General features: G+C 48.5%; 1 protein-coding gene across 7 annotated transcripts in view; it reads left to right on the forward strand.

The window, feature by feature from the left end:
- The window catches only part of DIAPH2 (diaphanous related formin 2), a 1,634,550-nt gene that overhangs the window by 869,743 nt on the left and 744,475 nt on the right, over window positions 1–20,332 (forward strand). For all 7 annotated transcript variants that reach the window (XM_073589842.1, XM_073589844.1, XM_073589848.1 and 4 more), the window contains one exon: window positions 465–594. In XM_073589842.1, coding sequence (XP_073445943.1) covers window positions 465–594 — 130 coding nt within the window. The remainder of the gene's footprint in view (window positions 1–464; window positions 595–20,332) is intronic.

The raw sequence follows: 20,332 nt of genomic DNA on the forward strand, positions 1-20,332 counted from the left end.
CTTGTACATATGAGCGGTATTATAGTAGTTATATTCTTGTATATAGGGGCAGTATTTTATCAGCTAGATTCTTGTACCTAGGAGCAGTATTATAGTAGTTATACTGTACATAGGGGCAGTATTATATTATATTCCTGTATGCGGTGATACTACTGTATAATTTATGTTCTTGATCTGAGCACTAGATCTGAGGATAGCAGAGTCTCCAATTATAGAAGTAATGTATTTTTCATATTGTCTATAACTTAGTGAAACTTTCCTGGTTATATCATTGTGCATCACACTTTGTTCGTTACATTTCTTTGTGTTGCATTTCTATGGGAAAACACAATGTTGATGATTTCCACCTGACTGGTGTCTATAGTTCTCTTCTGCTTGAGTGTTTTTCTCCCTCGTCAATAATTCCCTGTACATTGATGGGCGTCTTTACTTTGATAATAGTAATTTTCTAATTTTCCTAACAGATTCGAGACACAAAGTCTTCGGACCAAAAATCCACGTTGCTACACTTTCTTGCTGAAGTCTGTGAAGAAAAGTTTACAGATCTTCTGAAGTTTCCTGAGGAGCTGGAACACGTGGAGAGCGCCAGCAAAGGTATGGATTTCAGTGTAATATGTTACTGTTTGACCAGGGAAAAGTTTGAAGGCCTTAGAGATGTCTTCATGCTGTCAGTGATTGTTTCTATCTTGACGCTTTACTTTTATTCATCATTGTGGTTTTCACCCTGCTAAATCTTGTGGTTACGTAGTCTGTCTTAGCAGTAAAGTGGTTGCCCACACTTGGGATATTGATGACCTATCCTGCAGATCGTTTGGTGGTTTTACACCCCCACAATCGTCCCTTTGCTGTTTCAGAAGTGGACAGATGTATGCGGTGAATGGAGCAGCATAGCTCTGTACAATGTGGTTGCCACTACAGCAGAGATTCCTGGTGTTATAGTGGTATGGTAACCTGAAGGAGAGGTCATCATTATCCTGAGCTGAGAAAACCCCTTTAAGCTTCCATCTGGTCAGTAATTTGATCTTGTGAGGAGTCACTTTTTCTTGTATTCCATTAGTCTTCACCAACAATGAGGTTGGAAGTGGTTAATCCTCAGGTCCTGTTGGCTATGACTGTAGAATAATCATGGTCTTCATTCATGGACTCTCCAAGAGGAGACCAGGATCTCCAGAGCCACCAACTGGAAGTAGCCACCCTAAAGGCCAATATTGACCCTTTATCAGGCCTGTTCACATGAGTAAAGGGCCCGTCACACTAAGCGAGATCGCTAGCAATATCGCTAAAGCGTCACCGATTTTGTGACGCAACAGCAATATTGCTAGCGATATCGCTATGTGTGATACTTACCTCCGACCGGTTCTCCCGCTGGTTATCGCTGATCGCGCGAGAACGTCCTGGGCCGTTTCTCAGCGGCGGCTTCCTGCTGGCGCCGACGAGCAATGCGTGGACGCGGGCGGGAGGACGTCTTCATCGCCGCGTCTGACAGGTAAGTAACGACCGCCGAACGCTGCTGTATCGCTGGTGAAATCTGCCTGTTTGGCAGCTCACTAGTGACCATTTAGCGATGCACCAGCGATCCTGACCAGGTCGTATCGTTGTCGGGATCACTGGTGCATCGCTAAATGTGACGGTACCTTTAGAACCTCTATTTGAAGTTGCGTGTTTTTGGAGTTTTGACCCATATCAGTGCAAAGCAGGAAAAGTGATTGGCTTGGTGAGAATTTTTTTACAAAGGATAAATTATGAGGTGGAAAAGTCCCTAAGCACGTGTCCGAAACTTCTGGATCCATCTTATCCTAAGTCACATGGCAATAGTCATTAAAGGGGCAATACTGACTTTTAGGATTGCTTCTTCCAATAGGTGGCACTATCCTCATAAACCTTATAGTTATTGGATCGGACAAGATATCCCGGCACAAATGTAGAGGAAGGGGAGTCTGGCACAAATGTCATCTTGCTCTTGAGTGAACATATAAGGGGCCTGATCTAGATTTTGTTATGTGGTGTTTGAGCACATTCCCCAGTCAATCATGGCTCCAGAGTCTGGTGTTAAGGGTAGCTCCTTGTAAACCCCCCAGTCTGAGCCTTGGGGTTCTCTTCCTTACCTCAGTAGACCTCTTCTAACCTTGTTTCCATCCCTGCTGCCCCATGGTCTCCACGTGTCCTTTCATATGGCTGGATTGGTTATAAGATGCCATAACACAGTAGCAATTCATTTGTAACATATCAATTATTAATAAAAAGTAAAGTTTGGATGGCAGGAGTGCGGTTCTGGAAACTCGCTGAAGCCGGCGTTTGCAGTCTTTTTTGCTTCGTACTTGAAAGGTGTTTGCTCCTAGAACTGCTGATTATGGATCGCAATGGAAGCACCTTACAAGCATTTTGTCACAATGTCTCCTCTGCGTTTGCTGATACCGAGGTGTCGTAGTGAAATTGTAGCAGCTGTTTGTAACACCGCCTGGCAGGGAGAGGAGCATCATTGTGCATGTGGCGGTGATACTAACGCTGGCTGTGTGTCATTATAGTGTAAGTGACATGCAGGGGACATGGACACCCTGTCCAGAATACTCAGCTATGAGGTAAACCACTGAGCCATTCTCTCAGGGGGAATAGGGAGGTGTAGGGTTAATGGGGCTATAATAAGAAGCGCTGTACACAGTCCGAATAACAGCCTAAAACCCATTGTGTTGTGGCGGGGGAGATCGTCTTGGAAAATCTGAATATTGACCAAGAAGGGCCCTTCTTATATGTCGGGCCCTAATCGTGGATCGATGGTCTGCAGAATGAGAAGAATGGACAAAACTCATATATTCCTTTGAAGGTGTCCATGAGGCAAATGGGCAGCAGGTAGGACGACCTCCATGTGCTGTCTGATTGAAAAAGGGCTTATGTATTCAGCTCCAGGCCGATTTTGCATGTATGGCATTTATGGTCCAAGTATGGACCGCAATCTCTGCTACGGGTCTCCTGACATATACTCTACCACCTCTTGTTTGGCCTTAAGACTGGTTATTCCTGGTCAGGAGACCCACGGTGGCACAGACATGGGAGCCCATACTCTGAATGTGACTGATAGAGGGAAAAAATCGCTCTTTCTGGACACGAGCAACTTTTCTTTTTAGTCGATCATTTTAAAAACGTTAAAGGAGATGGACATATTACCCTGTTCCTCCTTGATGACCTCAGTGCTGTGTATAATGTAAAGTATAGTGTGTATAATGTCATGCGTTATGGTGATGCTAGTGTGTAGTGTGGATTGTGATGTGGTGTATTGTGGTGTTCTGCAATGTACTGTTAGGAAGCTGAGTTCTGCCCAGCAACAAACAGTGAGTATGGTAAGACATAGTTGAGTGTTGGGACTAGCCCAGAGAGGGAGGGGTTATGCAGCAGGATCAGAGAGGACTTGCTGGTAATGAGTCAGACAGGGCCTAGCTTGCAGCTAGAGCAGGTGTTTGGTCTGAGTGCTCAGAAAAGCCACATGCAGTGGATGTTTTGTGGCAATAGAGAATGAGACCGGCAGGTATGGACTGGGACTGAAATTCAGCCCTGGCATTTGAAATCACACAGGCCCATGTTGTCCCCATCCAGATGGGATATATTCCTAATATTACCCTGGATGGAGGAAAGGAAGATTTACTACAAGACCAATATTTCTAATGATACCCGTGGCCTGCTGGGTTTAGTGACGGAGTCAGTGACTTGGTGTTCCGTTACAACTCTTAACAGTATGGGTGTCTTGAGAACACCGATTCTGTTAGCAATGCAGCAGACAAGGCAGCGTATGACCAGACAGGCCATTCTGGCATTTGCCAGAATTTCCAGATGGCCAGTCCGGCCCTGGAGACCGGGATGGAAATAGCATGATCCTGAGGAACAGACCCAGACAGAATGAGAGTTACAGATACAGAGAGAAAGACTGCCAGCTCAAAGGACTGACCAGAGAGCAAAGTGTCCAAGTGAGAAGGGTCTGGAGAAGGTACACCTAGCAGCTCAGCCCCAAGTAGCTTACAACTCTTAAAGGTAATGGGCCAGGATTCAATAGAATGTGAGACAAAGTGAGTGCCCCGGGCGGGAGTCACATACGTCAGAGAGCTTAAAGCTGAGTCCGGCCATTTTGGCAAACCCTCCCGTCCACAAGTAGAATCAGACGTGGAACCGCGGGAAGAGGAAATTACTTTCACGGACTGTAATGTGGTGCTAAGCTAGGTGGTGGTTAAGGAAATTAGACCAGTGGAGGCAGCAATGTGTGATGCCGAGGAAGTAATGAGCCTGTGTATTGAGATGCTCTTTATTTATGAAGAAATGAGCGAGAGGTTGTGTACCCGCTATCCTGTGTACATAGTTGCCACACAATGGCTGTTTAGTAAAGCTTCGTTTGTTAAGAACTCGTGATCTCCTTTCATGAACTGGTTAACATTTGGTCCTGGCTAACCTGTGTCATCAGTTGCCTGTGGCCCATGTCATCAGTTACATTTGGCCTGTATGGGTGTAGCACCCTTACAGCACAAATCCACACACCCAGCCAGGATCCCCACCTTCACGTAACTTGCCAGGGCGCAACAGGTGAGTACCTTGGCCACGGCTACTGTCCCACGCCACATTACAAACATGCAAACATTTGTATTGCCGTAAGTGGTAACCTGAACGTAGCTGTCCATGGAGCAGAGATAAAAGGATTCCCTCATCTCACCACTATTGATGATCAGCCGTCTTCTCTTCCAACACCACCTCCCTACAGTTACACAGCTGCATTATTTTTTCCCACATGAATTGCCCAAACCAGGCCTTACATTCAAGTCTCTGGCCATATGAAAGTGTCCATGGTGCTGCCGGAGACTCGTCATGTAAATCGTCCTTGGTCTCAGTCTCCCAACTACAAAAAAGAGTGATCGGCATTGATTCTTCAGGGTAGCGGGTGGTCTCGCCTACTACTACAGTATCACAAGATGTGTGATTTGCTTTTGGGGAGGTTTGCAGAGGATTTTCACTTACCCTTGCATTACTTTCATAGACCCCTCAATGGACCCAACATATTGAAGGGTTCATGACAAGCTTGGAGATGTCTACAACTTGTCCCCACCACATTAACTTTCTGCAGTATTTGGTCAGATGTTAAATTTTGATAGTAATCAGAGAAGGCCATATCATGTCGGACACAGCCCCCATCAATCCCATTGATTGTTTTCCAGGTCGGAGGCGTCAATGATGGAAATCTTCAATCGTTTGTGCAACAATTTGGCGAAATCTACTAATTTTAGGCTGAGGAGCAGGAACTGACCGATTCTTCTACATGACACCATTAGACAACTTTCCATATGCTTCCACTTTGATATTCTGCCAGTGGCCCCCCAAGAGTTTTGTGTGGAGACATTTCCCTTTTTAATTACATGTACAAGATGAAACTTTCTTGAAACGTAACATTGTGGTTTCCATGCATGACTCGCTCTTGTCTACTTAAGTTGAATATTTCTGTGGTGGAATAAATCTTTTTTCCTGGACTTGAGTATCAAATCATGTGCCGATCTTCATCCCTGTGACAGTAAGTTGTAGTTATGACCAATCCTATTAAGAGTTTGTCTGGACGGTGTTGTCTAAGCTCCGAGGTCAGATATGTCAATATGTCAGAATGTGCTCATGGCGTTAGCAGCCATTATCACGGCACGATGGAGACCATGATTGTACTGTCTGTGATGACATTTGATTAAAGACATCCCCCAAAGCCCGGTGCATCCATCGAGTAGGTAGTCTGCGTATCCTGTCAAAATAGATACACAGCCCTCGTGACGGGAGGACTCCGGCCTTTCATCTCTCCATACAGACGCTGCCCACCGGGATCCGTTATTCACTCAAATGTTTTCACCTTCAAGCTGTCTCTTACCAGTTCTCTCAGTCTCGTCTTCACAGTTTCTCCGCAGATTCTTGTTCTTACAGAATCATTTAAGGCTTCCGAAGAGTAAACTTTTGTTTCACCACAAGCTGGAGAAGTCTAATGGCTGCCATCGTTTTCCATTCTTAGCTGTCAGCTATGATTCAGGACAAATTCTGGAATCCTGCAGCTGTAAGTTTATTTATTCATTTATTTTACTCATTTATATAGCGCCATTAATTCCACAGCGCTTTACAGACATTATCAGCACTGTCCCCGATGGGCCTCACAATCTAAATTCCCTATCAGTATGTCTTTGGAATGTGGGAAGAAACCGGAGTACCTGGACGAAACCCACGCAAACACAGGGAGAACATACAAACTTCTTGCAGATGTTGTCCTTGGTGGGATTTGAACCTAGGACTCCAGCACTGCAAGGGAAATGCTGTGTGTGACCTCATTGTCAGGGTGGAGGTTGGTGGTTGGGGAGTTGTGGTCCATCTTACACTTCTGCCCCATGACTCTCTAGAAATGCTGCTTGCAGGATCGGACTAATCTCCATGAGTGTTGGGCCGCTTGCCCGTCTCATCCCACGGGAGGAAGGAATGGAGAGGGAATAGACGTTCTGGAGACTGTGGAGTTTATACAGATCTAAATATTGATTTACCTTTGTAGCGGCGGATGATCCAAGGCCTCAGAATCAGGACTGACACTATAAAGGACGGTTCCTGATCTACCGGCGCTTTTGGAACTTGACAACAATGGTTAATGGTGTTTATTGTGGCCACTGCGGATCTCGCTACGGGAAGGAAGAGGCACAAAAGAGAATTCCTGATCACATGGAGCTGTTCGGATTCTTCCATTAACTCTTCGTGTCACCGCAGCTTTTCTACAAGAAATCTCCTGTGGAGAATCCCAGAACGTCGGTGACGTTGTGTCCACACGAGTCATCCACTCACCATCTATCGATGTCCTGGTTGACACAAAAATATTCAGGATTGAGAGTCCTCAGTAGTTGATACCTTTTAATGGCTAACTGAAAAGATGGTAACACATTGCAAGCTTTCGAGACTACTCAGGTCTCTTCATCAGGCTAGACTAATACAAAATCTGAAGTCACATATTTATGCACAATACAGCCTAGAAAAAATGCAATAGATAAGACAAGTGACGTGAAGCAGAACTATCAATATGGGAGAGGGAGAAACATAAATATAAACATTGGACCAGTTCATAGATAAGGAGTCCGGATGTTTTATGGTCCTCTGATTGGGGTCTAGTTCTGTGTTGTGATGCCCCCACACGGTTTTAAAAGGAAATTCCTTAATTGATGTAAAAAGACATAAATCCATGCGACACATTCATTCCAGCACTGAGAGTGTCAAAGGTCGTCATAAATTTGTACTCCCAAACTCGTCTCTCTCTCTGAGAATTGAAGTTACCTTTCAATACCAGCAATTTCATATCCACGCTGCTGTGATCAGGGATACAGAAATGTTTTGCTACAGGTAGATCCATTCTTTTTTCTCTTATTGTGTGACGATGAGCATTCATCCTTGTTCTAAGCTTTTGCCCTGTCTCCCCCACATACAGACCCCCAGTTGGACATTTAGTACAAATAATTAAGTACACCAGATTAGATGTAATGCAGCTGAAAGTACCTGCAATCTTGTAGTCCTGATGTGAGTTGGGGATCTTTATCTTGTCCGTGGTCATTACAAATGGACTGGTTGACACAGAAACTCTAATAGACATGTCCATGATGGAGACCCTGTATACCCAGCTCACACATAAATGCCGTATTTGATTTATTTCTCTGTTCCAGAGAGAACAATAACCCCAAAATCAATCTCGTCTTTCAATAGTTAATTAAGAACAAAGGCACTACAAACAATGAAGGAACAATAAACCGTAAGGGCTAAAAGAGAGGGAGGCCATCGGAGTAATGAGACTAATCAGTATCGTTACAGGAAAGGGGGTGAGATCTTCACCCTAGAATTGTCGTTTCCTCCACACTGAGCATGCAGCACACTGAGCACGCAGCATGCTGAGCATGCAACATGCTAAGCTCACAGCACGCTGAGCATGCTTCACACTGAGCACGCAGTACACTGAGAACGCAGTACGCTAAGAACGCAGGACACTGTGCACCCAGTACACTGTGCACGCAGCACACTGAGCAAGCAGCACACTGAGCACCCAGCACACTGAGCATGCAGCACATTAAGCACCCAGCACACTGAGCACACAGCACACTGAGCATGCAGCACATTAAGCACCCAGCACACTGAGCACCCAGCACACTGAGCACGTAACACGCTGAGCACACAACACACTGAGCGCACAACACACTGAGCACGCAACACACTGAGCACACTAAGCACCCACCACACTAAGAATGCTGAGCACACAGCACACTGAGCACGTAACACGCTGAGCACACAACACACTGAGCGCACAACACACTGAGCACGCAACACACTGAGCACACTAAGCACCCACCACACTAAGAATGCTGAGCACACAGCATGCTGAGCACCCAGCATGCTCAGCACGCAGCACACCGAGCACATTAAGCACCCACCACACTAAGAATGAGCACACTGAGCACCCAGCACACTGAGCATGCTGGGCATGCAGCACACTGTGCATGCAGCACACTGAGCATGCTGAGCACACAGCACACTGAGCATGCAGCACCCTGAGCAGCTCTGCATCTGCTGTTTTATCTTTCTGATCCTGTCATGTTCAACTTTACATATTCCATGGCCTTTCTAAATAATTTTATTAACTAGAAATCTAAACCAGTCTGTGCCCCATGGAGGGGCAGCCGCTTGTACAGCACAGACAAGTCTCCTTGCACTTGTAGGTAATATACACTGACCAAGAAACAGGTGAAACTGCAGAAAAGGCAAAATCCATAGGAGGTGTGAGAGGAGAAATGGATGAGGAATGGGAATCTGTAAGGACCGTGCCTCTGATTCTGTGGGGTAACCGTAGCCGTGGTAACTGCGTGCTCACGTTGGGCGTCCTGACCCCAATTTAACTGCACCTGTGTCTTTTCTCTGTTCTCATGTGCCCCGTGCCACTTATGACTGCTACAAGCCGTAACCCAGAAATGTGATGATTTTCTCCATTTTTGGGATCCTTCCTGGATCAGTCGCGCTCACTGCACCGGGCGCCTCATTCATCTTAACCCTTTGATTATCTCATGATTAGAGTTGAGCGATACCAGCCGATACTTGAAAATATCGGATCGGAATGGATCGGCCGATCTTAAAAAAAAGTATCGGTATCGCCGATTCCGATACCGGGAACCAATGCAAGTCAATGGGGCCAAAATATCGGAATTAAAAAAAAACCTTTCTTTCCTTGTAGGTTAATTCTACATGAAGAAAAACAACTAAGAATAATGTAGAATGTATTGTGGGAGGTGGAGGAGACATTAAAGCCATAGAGGTTTAGCCCAATCAAATGGAATAGCAGGAATTAAACTTTTTTTTTAAAGATGTTAGGAGTTACAAAGATATTGACTATGTTAGCCTCATTTATATTTTGCCAGACATGTATGTCTTCTTCTTCTTTCTTCTTTCTTCTTCTTCTTCTTCTACTTCCTTTTTTTACATTCTTCTTCTTCTACTTCCTTTTTTTACATTCTTCTTCTTCTTCTTCTACTTCCTTTTTTTACATTCTTCTTCTACTTCCTTTTTTTACATTCTTCTTCTTCTACTTCCTTTTTTTACATTCTTCTTCTTCTTCTTCTTCCTTTTTTTACATTCTTCTTCTTCTTCTTCTTCCTTTTTTTACATTCTTCTTCTTCTTCTTCTTCCTTTTTTTACATTCTTCTTCTTCTTCTTCTTCCTTTTTTTACCTTCTTCTTCTTCTTCTACTTCCTTTTTTTACCTTCTTCTTCTTCTTCTACTTCCTTTTTTTACCTTCTTCTTCTTCTTCTTCTACTTCCTTTTTTTACCTTCTTCTTCTTCTTCTTCTTCTTCCTTTTTTTACCTTCTTCTTCTTCTTCTTCTTCTTCCTTTTTTTACCTTCTTCTTCTTCTTCCTTTTTTTACCTTCTTCTTCTTCTTCTTCCTTTTTTTACCTTCTTCTTCTTCTTCTTCTTCTTCCTTTTTTTACCTTCTTCTTCTTCTTCTTCCTTTTTTTACCTTCTTCTTCTTCTTCTTCCTTTTTTTACCTTCTTCTTCTTCTTCTTCTTCTTCCTTTTTTTACCTTCTTCTTCTTCTTCTTCTTCTTCCTTTTTTTACCTTCTTCTTCTTCTTCTTCCTTTTTTTACCTTCTTCTTCTTCTTCTTCCTTTTTTTACCTTCTTCTTCTTCTTCTTCCTTTTTTTACCTTCTTCTTCTTCTTCTTCTTCTTCTTCTTCTTCTTCTTCTTCTTCTTCTTCTTCTTCTTCTTCTTCTTCTTCTTCTTCTTCTTCTTCTTCTTCTTCTTCTTCTTCTTCTTCTTCTTCTTCTTCTTCTTCTTCTTCTTCTTCTTCTTCTTCTTCTTCTTCTTCTTCTTCTTCTTCTTCTTCTTCTTCTTCTTCTTCCATTCTTCATATTCTTCTTATTCAACAATTATTATTCTACATATTCATCTTCTTCCTATTCTTCTTCATCATATTCTTGTTTGTGTCAGGCATTCCTGTAGTTGTTATCTAGAAAAGTTAGAAGTTTACACCTTCCGTTCTGCCTGTCACAAAAGATTTACAACAGGATTTGTCCGCGTTCAGTTTGGCCTGCAGCAGCAGGCCTTTTCCAGGGGCACCACGAGGAGGAACGGACTCACCCCCATACACTGCTTAGTCTTCTTCTGCTTATAAATAAGATAATATCATTTGCTCAGAGTATTAGTCTTATGCTTAATGTTCTTCTGCTTTGTTTTTTTTATGCTTCTTTGTCTTCTCTCTCTTGTTGTTCTGCATCTTGGTGGTTGTCTTCCTGTTCTTTGTCCTCTTGAACCAGCTGACGGTACTGGCACCCGGAGGGGCAGCAGAAGGAACAAGAGCCAATGGCACTACCGAGGACCAGCTGACGGTGCTGGAACCCGGTTACTAAGCAGGAGGTACCTGTGCTACAAAGCACTACCAAGGACCAGCAGACGTTGCCGGAACTCGGATACCGAGATGGAGGCACCTAGGCCAAAGGCTCTGACGAGAACCAGCTGACGGTGCTGGAACCCGGAGGGGTAGCATAAGCTGCAAGAGCAAATGGAAATAGCGAGGACCAGCTGACAGTGCTGGCACCCGGAGGGGCAGCAGAAGGAATAAGAGCCAATGGCACAACCGAGGACCAGCTGACGGTGCTGGAACCCGGTTACTAAGCAGGAGGTACCTGTGCTACAAAGCACTACCAAGGACCAGCAGACGTTGCCGGAACTCGGATACCGAGATGGAGGCACCTAGGCCAAAGGCTCTGACGAGAACCAGCTGACGGTGCTGGAACCCGGAGGGGTAGCATAAGCTGCAAGAGCAAATGGAAATAGCGAGGACCAGCTGACAGTGCTGACACCCGGAGGGGCAGCAGAAGGAATAAGAGCCAATGGCACAACCGAGGACCAGCTGACGGTGCTGGAACCCGGTTACTAAGCAGGAGGTACCTGTGCTACAAAGCACTACCAAGGACCAGCAGACGTTGCCGGAACTCGGATACCGAGATGGAGGCACCTAGGCCAAAGGCTCTGATGAGAACCAGCTGACGGTGCTGGAACCCGGAGGGGTATCAGAAGTTACCCCTGAAAAGCAAAGTTGGCATGCCGCAAGCTGGCCGCAGTTACCGAATCACACAGTCCTACAGGGGGTGCTTGTCCTACTGGCACTATGGAACAAACCTTTCTTACCAGAACCCGCAGTCCACATAGGAAGCACCTAAACTGCTGGCACCCTAGCCTCGGCTAACCCAACCGCAACACGACATGGCAACTTGGGGTGGCAAACTGACATTGACACTTCCCGGAAACAGCAGGCAGGGCTGGAACCAAGCTGGGCAGGAGGGAGTACCCGTGCCAAAGTCAGTTATGAGCAGCAACTGGCGATGTTGGAGCCCAGGACAAGCACTTAGCAGGCTGAGGCCTGATGTGCTGTCAATTGGGAGGCAGCAGGACAGATTGCCATCAAAACAGCAGGGGAACAGCTGACGTTACTGAACCCCACAAACACAGGAGCTAGTGTTTTACTCTGTGAAGACGGCACTTCCGAGCAACAACTGGCTGTGTTGAAGCCCAGGGACAAGCACGGAGCAGGCTTAGGCTGCATTGAAGAAATTTTAAGATCGGTTGTAGACTACTAATTTGAACCAAGCTCCACTTAGGCCTGTGGCTTCACTGATTTTCGTATTTCCCCTGTCCTCCAACCCCGCCAGTTACAGCTCCGAAGTGGCGTCTGCACAATCCACACTTGTTCCTGTGTTACAGGTGTTCAGTCCGGTCAGTTAATCCCCTGATGTGTGTCCGGCAATGTCGCCTGCTCTGTCCACATTCCCATAATGGGAATGTGGACAGAGCAGGCGACATTGCCGGACACACATCAGGGGATTAACTGACCGGACTGAACACCTGTAACACAGGAACAAGTGTGGATTGTGCAGACGCCACTTCGGAGCTGTAACTGGCGGGGTTGGAGGACAGGGGAAATACGAGAGACAGTGGAGCCACAGGCCTAATTGGAGCATGGTTAAAAATCAGTAGTGGTACGACTGTGTAGGCAGCAGGAGACTTTGCCATCCACACAGCAGGGGATCAGCTGACATTACTGAACCCCACTGAGACACGGGAGCAAGTATCTCTTTCCGTGTGGACGGCACTTCCGAACTACAACTGGCTGTGTTGAAGCCCAGGAAATAGGAGGGTGTAGGCAGAGGCCTACTGTATTTTGAATGAGGTGACAGCAGGAGAGACTGCCATCCACACAGCAGGGGATCAGCTGACGTTACTGAACCCCACTGAGACACGGGAGCAAGTATCTCTTTCCGTGTGGACGGCACTTCCGAACTACAACTGGCTGTGTTGAAGCCCAGGAAATAGGAGGGTGTAGGCAGAGGCCTACTGTATTTTGAATGAGTTTACAGCAGGAGAGACTGCCATCCACACAGCAGGGGATCAGCTGACGTTACTGAACCCCACTGAGACACGGGAGCAAGTATCTCTTTCCGTGTGGACGGCACTTCCGAACTACAACTGGCTGTGTTGAAGCCCAGGAAATAGGAGGGTGTAGGCAGAGGCCTACTGTATTTTGAATGAGGTGACAGCAGGAGAGACTGCCATCCACACAGCAGGGGATCAGCTGACATTACTGAACCCCACTGAGACACGGGAGCAAGTATCTCTTTCCGTGTGGACGGCACTTCCGAACTACAACTGGCTGTGTTGAAGCCCAGGAAATAGGAGGGTGTAGGCAGAGGCCTACTGTATTTTGAATGAGGTGACAGCAGGAGAGACTGCCATCCACACAGCAGGGGATCAGCTGACATTACTGAACCCCACTGAGACACGGGAGCAAGTATCTCTTTCCGTGTGGACGGCACTTCCGAACTACAACTGGCTGTGTTGAAGCCCAGGAAATAGGAGGGTGTAGGCAGAGGCCTACTGTATTTTGAATGAGGTGACAGCAGGAGAGACTGCCATCCACACAGCAGGGGATCAGCTGACATTACTGAACCCCACTGAGACACGGGAGCAAGTATCTCTTTCCGTGTGGACGGCACTTCCGAACTACAACTGGCTGTGTTGAAGCCCAGGAAAAAGGAGGGTGTAGGCAGAGGCCTACTGTATTTTGAATGAGTTTACAGCAGGAGAGACTGCCATCCACACAGCAGGGGATCAGCTGACGTTACTGAACCCCACTGAGACACGGGAGCAAGTATCTCTTTCCGTGTGGACGGCACTTCCGAACTACAACTGGCTGTGTTGAAGCCCAGGAAATAGGAGGGTGTAGGCAGAGGCCTACTGTATTTTGAATGAGGTGACAGCAGGAGAGACTGCCATCCACACAGCAGGGGATCAGCTGACATTACTGAACCCCACTGAGACACGGGAGCAAGTATCTCTTTCCGTGTGGACGGCACTTCCGAACTACAACTGGCTGTGTTGAAGCCCAGGAAATAGGAGGGTGTAGGCAGAGGCCTACTGTATTTTGAATGAGGTGACAGCAGGAGAGACTGCCATCCACACAGCAGGGGATCAGCTGACATTACTGAACCCCACTGAGACACGGGAGCAAGTATCTCTTTCCGTGTGGACGGCACTTCCGAACTACAACTGGCTGTGTTGAAGCCCAGGAAATAGGAGGGTGTAGGCAGAGGCCTACTGTATTTTGAATGAGGTGACAGCAGGAGAGACTGCCATCCACACAGCAGGGGATCAGCTGACATTACTGAACCCCACTGAGACACGGGAGCAAGTATCTCTTTCCGTGTGGACGGCACTTCCGAACTACAACTGGCTGTGTTGAAGCCCAGGAAATAGGAGGGTGTAGGCAGAGGCCTACTGTATTTTGAATGAGGTGACAGCAGGAGAGACTGCCATCCACACAGCAGGGGATCAGCTGACATTACTGAACCCCACTGAGACACGGGAGCAAGTATCTCTTTCCGTGTGGACGGCACTTCCGAACTACAACTGGCTGTGTTGAAGCCCAGGAAATAGGAGGGTGTAGGCAGAGGCCTACTGTATTTTGAATGAGGTGACAGCAGGAGAGACTGCCATCCACACAGCAGGGGATCAGCTGACATTACTGAACCCCACTGAGACACGGGAGCAAGTATCTCTTTCCGTGTGGACGGCACTTCCGAACTACAACTGGCTGTGTTGAAGCCCAGGAAATAGGAGGGTGTAGGCAGAGGCCTACTGTATTTTGAATGAGTTTACAGCAGGAGAGACTGCCATCCACACAGCAGGGGATCAGCTGACGTTACTGAACCCCACTGAGACACGGGAGCAAGTATCTCTTTCCGTGTGGACGGCACTTCCGAACTACAACTGGCTGTGTTGAAGCCCAGGAAATAGGAGGGTGTAGGCAGAGGCCTACTGTATTTTGAATGAGGTGACAGCAGGAGAGACTGCCATCCACACAGCAGGGGATCAGCTGACATTACTGAACCCCACTGAGACACGGGAGCAAGTATCTCTTTCCGTGTGGACGGCACTTCCGAACTACAACTGGCTGTGTTGAAGCCCAGGAAATAGGAGGGTGTAGGCAGAGGCCTACTGTATTTTGAATGAGTTTACAGCAGGAGAGACTGCCATCCACACAGCAGGGGATCAGCTGACGTTACTGAACCCCACTGAGACACGGGAGCAAGTATCTCTTTCCGTGTGGACGGCACTTCCGAACTACAACTGGCTGTGTTGAAGCCCAGGAAATAGGAGGGTGTAGGCAGAGGCCTACTGTATTTTGAATGAGGTGACAGCAGGAGAGACTGCCATCCACACAGCAGGGGATCAGCTGACATTACTGAACCCCACTGAGACACGGGAGCAAGTATCTCTTTCCGTGTGGACGGCACTTCCGAACTACAACTGGCTGTGTTGAAGCCCAGGAAATAGGAGGGTGTAGGCAGAGGCCTACTGTATTTTGAATGAGTTTACAGCAGGAGAGACTGCCATCCACACAGCAGGGGATCAGCTGACGTTACTGAACCCCACTGAGACACGGGAGCAAGTATCTCTTTCCGTGTGGACGGCACTTCCGAACTACAACTGGCTGTGTTGAAGCCCAGGAAATAGGAGGGTGTAGGCAGAGGCCTACTGTCTTTGTAATGCGGAGACAGCAGGAGAGACTGCCATCTCCACAGCAGGGGATCAGCTGGCAATGATGAACCCCACTAACACTTGAACGAATGTGTTTGGCTCTGTGGAGACGACACTTCTGAACACCAACTGACGCTGTTGGAGCCCAGGATTAGGCGAGGAGCAGGCTGGGGCCTACTGGATTTTGGCAGGTGAAGGCAGCAGGAGACTTGCCATCTCCACAGCAGGGGAACAGCTGGCAGTGCTGAACCCCACTAACACTCTAACGAATGTGTTTGGCTCTGTGGAGACGACACTTCTGAACACCAACTGACGCTGTTGGAGCCCAGGATTAGGCGAGGAGCAGGCTGGGGCCTACTGGATTTTGGCAGGTGAAGGCAGCAGGAGACTTGCCATCTCCACAGCAGGGGAACAGCTGGCAGTGCTGAACCCCACTAACACTCTAACGAAGGTGTTTGGCTCTGTGGAGACGACACTTCTGAACACCAACTGACGCTGTTGGAGCCCAGGATTAGGCGAGGAGCAGGCTGGGGCCTACTGGATTTTGGCAGGTGAAGGCAGCAGGAGACTTGCCATCTCCACAGCAGGGGAACAGCTGGCAGTGCTGAACCCCACTAACACTCTAACGAAGGTGTTTGGCTCTGTGGAGACGACACTTCTGAACACCAACTGACGCTGTTGGAGCCCAGGATTAGGCGAGGAGCAGGCTGGGGCCTACTGGATTTTGGCAGGTGAAGGCAGCAGGAGACTTGCCATCTCCACAGCAGGGGAACAGCTGGCAGTGCTGAACCCCACTAACACTCTAACGAAGGTGTTTGGCTCTGTGGAGACGACACTTCTGAACACCAACTGACGCTGTTGGAGCCCAGGATTAGGCGAGGAGCAGGCTGGGGCCTACTGGATTTTGGCAGGTGAAGGCAGCAGGAGACTTGCCATCTCCACAGCAGGGGAACAGCTGGCAGTGCTGAACCCCACTAACACTCTAACGAAGGTGTTTGGCTCTGTGGAGACGACACTTCTGAACACCAACTGACGCTGTTGGAGCCCAGGATTAGGCGAGGAGCAGGCTGGGGCCTACTGGATTTTGGCAGGTGAAGGCAGCAGGAGACTTGCCATCTCCACAGCAGGGGAACAGCTGGCAGTGCTGAACCCCACTAACACTCTAACGAAGGTGTTTGGCTCTGTGGAGACGACACTTCTGAACACCAACTGACGCTGTTGGAGCCCAGGATTAGGCGAGGAGCAGGCTGGGGCCTACTGGATTTTGGCAGGTGAAGGCAGCAGGAGACTTGCCATCTCCACAGCAGGGGAACAGCTGGCAGTGCTGAACCCCACTAACACTCTAACGAATGTGTTTGGCTCTGTGGAGACGACACTTCTGAACACCAACTGAAGCTGTTGGAGCCCAGGATTACGCATGCCGCATGCAGAGGCCAATGGGCAGCGGTTTTTATGGAGGTTGTGGACTACTACTGATTCTAACCATGCTCCACTTAGGCCTCTGGCTCCACTGTCTCTACTATTTACCCTGGCCTCCAACCCCGCCAGCTACATCTCTGAAGTGGCGTCAGCACAATCTACACTTGTTCCTGTGTTACTGGTGCTCAGTCCCGTCAGTTGATCCCCTGATGTTTGTCCGGCAAGTTCGCCAGCTCTGTCCTCATTCCCACTACTGGTTATGGGAATGTGGACAGAGCAGGAGACCTTGCCGGACACACATCAGGGGATAAACTGATGGGACTGAGCCACAGGAACACAGGAACAAGTGTAGATTGTGCTGACGCCACTTCAGAGATGTAGATGGCGGGGTTGGAGGTCAGGGGAAATAGTAGAGACAGTGGAGACAGTGGAGCCAGAGACCTAAGTTGGGCACGGTTAAAAATCAGTAGTGGTTTGAATGTTGATGGAGCTGGTGACTTTGCCGTCCACACAGCAGGGGATCAGCTGGCATTACTGAACCCCACTAACACAGGAGCTAGTGTGTTTCTCTGTGCAGACGACACATCTGAGCGACAACTGGCTGTGTTGAAGCAAAGGGATTATAGTTCAGGTGGTAGAAAAATGAACACACCAGCAGACCTGGATACAGTTGCCAACCACTAATTTAGTCTGTAAGAGGAATGGCAAAGTCTTTGGAGATCCAGGCCTTGTTCATTTTCAGAAAAGTCAGCCGGTCAACATTATCGGAAGATAGTCGCGTGCGACGGTCTGTTAGTACACCACCTGCGGCACTAAAGACACGTTCCGATAATACACTGGCAGCAGGGCAAGCCAGCACCTCCAATGCATACTGGCTAAGCTCTGGCCATGTATCCAGCTTAGAGACCCAAAACTTGAAGGGGGAAGAGCCATCTGGGAGTACAGCGACAGGGCAAGACATGTAGTCTGACACCATCTGACGGAAGCGTTGCCTCCTGCTGACTCGAGGCGTCGCTGATGGTGTAGACAATTGTGGTGGACACACAAAACTTTGCCACATTTGGGCCATAGTGGTCTTGCCTTGTGCTGCGGCGCTGCCTCTGCTCCCTCTTTGTGCAGAGTTTCCTCCACTGCCTCGACGCACAGAGCTGCTTTGTAAAGCACTAGCAACAATGCTGTCGGGTGGAATGGAAAACATTATGGACTGCACCAGTGACTCTTCGTACTCCCGCATTTTACGCTCCCGGTTCAACGTTGGTATGAGCCTTTGTACGCTGTCCCGGTAGCGAGGATCTAGGAGGGTGTACACCCAATAATCAGCCGAGACGAGAATGTGGGCGATGCGGCGGTCGTTTCTCAGGCACTGCAGCATGAAATCAACCATGTGCTGCAGACTCCCAACTGCCAAAGAACCGCTGTCCCCTGTTTGAGGCGTGACCTCGGCCTGCTCTGCATCACCCCACCCTCGCTGTACATACTGAGTAGAGGTTTGTGTACCTCCCTCCTCTGGAGAGATGTCTTCCTCCTCCATCGACTCCTCCTCATCCTCCTCACAAAGTGTCCCCTGCCTAGGCCTTTGTGAGGAAACACGTAGCGCAGACTGTCCAGAAGCAGATGGCATTTGGGACTCCTCATCCTCCACCTCTTCTGAAACCTCATCCCTTAGTGCTTGCAGTGTTTGTTGAAGCAGGCAGATAAGGGGGACAGTCATGCTGACTAGTGCATCATCTGCACTCGCCATCCGCGTGGATTCATCGAAGGCACGCAAAACGAGGCAGATGTCCTTCATAGAGGCCCACTCAATGGTGCTGAAGTGTGAACGGCGCACAGTGCGACTTGTTTGCGCCTGATGCAGCTGGTACTCCATGACTGCTGCCTGCTGCTCACACAACCGCTCCAACATATGTAACGTTGAATTCCACCGGGTGGGTAGGTCACATATGATGCGATGTTCCGGAAGGCCAAATCGTCGCTGCAGAGCAGCGAGGCGCGATCTTGCCGTGCTGGAACGTCGCAAGTGAGCGCACTCTATGCGGACCTTGTGCAACAGTGCAGCAAGATCCGGATAGTCCCTCAGAAAGCTCTGCACGACCAAGTTAAGAACATGTGCCAGACATGGGATGTGTGTGAGGTTGCCTAGGCCAAGAGCTGCCACCAGATTTCGGCCATTGTCACACACTACCAAGCCCGGCTGGAGATTCGCTGGCCCAAACCACACATCGCTCTCCAGCTTGATAGCATTCCAGAGCTCCTGCGCTGTGTGGCTTCGATTCCCCAAAGAAATTAATTTGAGTACAGCCTGTTGACGTTTGGCCACGGCTGTGCTCATATCGGTCGTAACAGGCTCCTGCTCTGCTGTTTCTGAGGAACTTGAGTAGGAGGAGGAGTCTATGTGTACAGACTGGAGTCCTGCAATCCGTGGCGTTGGAAGAACACGTACAGCTCCACTCTCCAGATCCGTACCCGGCTCCACAACATTGACCCAGTGGGCAGTGAGGGAAAGGTATCGTCCCTGTCCATGGTTACTGGTCCACGCATCGGTGGTCAGGTGGACCTTGCTACTAACGGCGTTTAGTAGCGCATGTTTTATTTTGCCCTCAACATGTTTCTGCAGGGCAGGGACGGCTCGCCTGCTGAAATAAAAGTGGCTGGGCACGTTGTATTGGGGGACTGCCAATGCCATTAAGTCCCGGAAGGTGTCAGTGTCCACCAGCCTGAATGACAGCATTTCAACTGCCAGAAGTTTGGCAATGCCAGCATTCAGAGACTGTGCTCGGGGATGGTTTGCCGAGTAAGGGCGCCTTTTATCCCATGCCTGTGCTACCGATGGCTGTGATGGATGGGAACGTGCTGCTATGGGTGTAATCTGACAGGGTCTCCGGACAACAGTGGCAGAGGTTCTTCCTTGGCGATCCTGTGAGGAAGCCGAACCAGCAGTGTGTGAGCTGGAGGAAGAGGGCCCAACACGAACTGAAGAGGTGGTAGGTGGTGCTGTACGTTGGCCTACGTCTTCAGGGTGTCTCTGCAACTCCAACTCGTGCTTGGTGCGCACATGTTTCCACATATTTGTGGTATTGAGGTTGCTGACATTTCTCCCTCTTTTTACTCTCTGATGACACAGCTTGCATTTGACAAAGCAAATGTCATCTGCAACTGTGTCAAAAAAGGACCACGCACTGCAACTCTTGTGAGCGCCCGGTTTGCCTTTGGAAGGAGGAATGCTCCTAACGGGTGCCGAAGTGGAGGGTACAGGCAACCAAGTCTTCCCCCTCCCTCTGCCTCCTGTTTTGGCCGGTAGGGGAATCTCTTCC

The sequence above is a fragment of the Dendrobates tinctorius genome, unplaced genomic scaffold, assembly GCF_039654945.1.
Source record: "Dendrobates tinctorius isolate UK_male_01 unplaced genomic scaffold, ASM3965494v1 ptg000114l, whole genome shotgun sequence".
Lineage (NCBI taxonomy): Eukaryota > Metazoa > Chordata > Amphibia > Anura > Dendrobatidae > Dendrobates > Dendrobates tinctorius.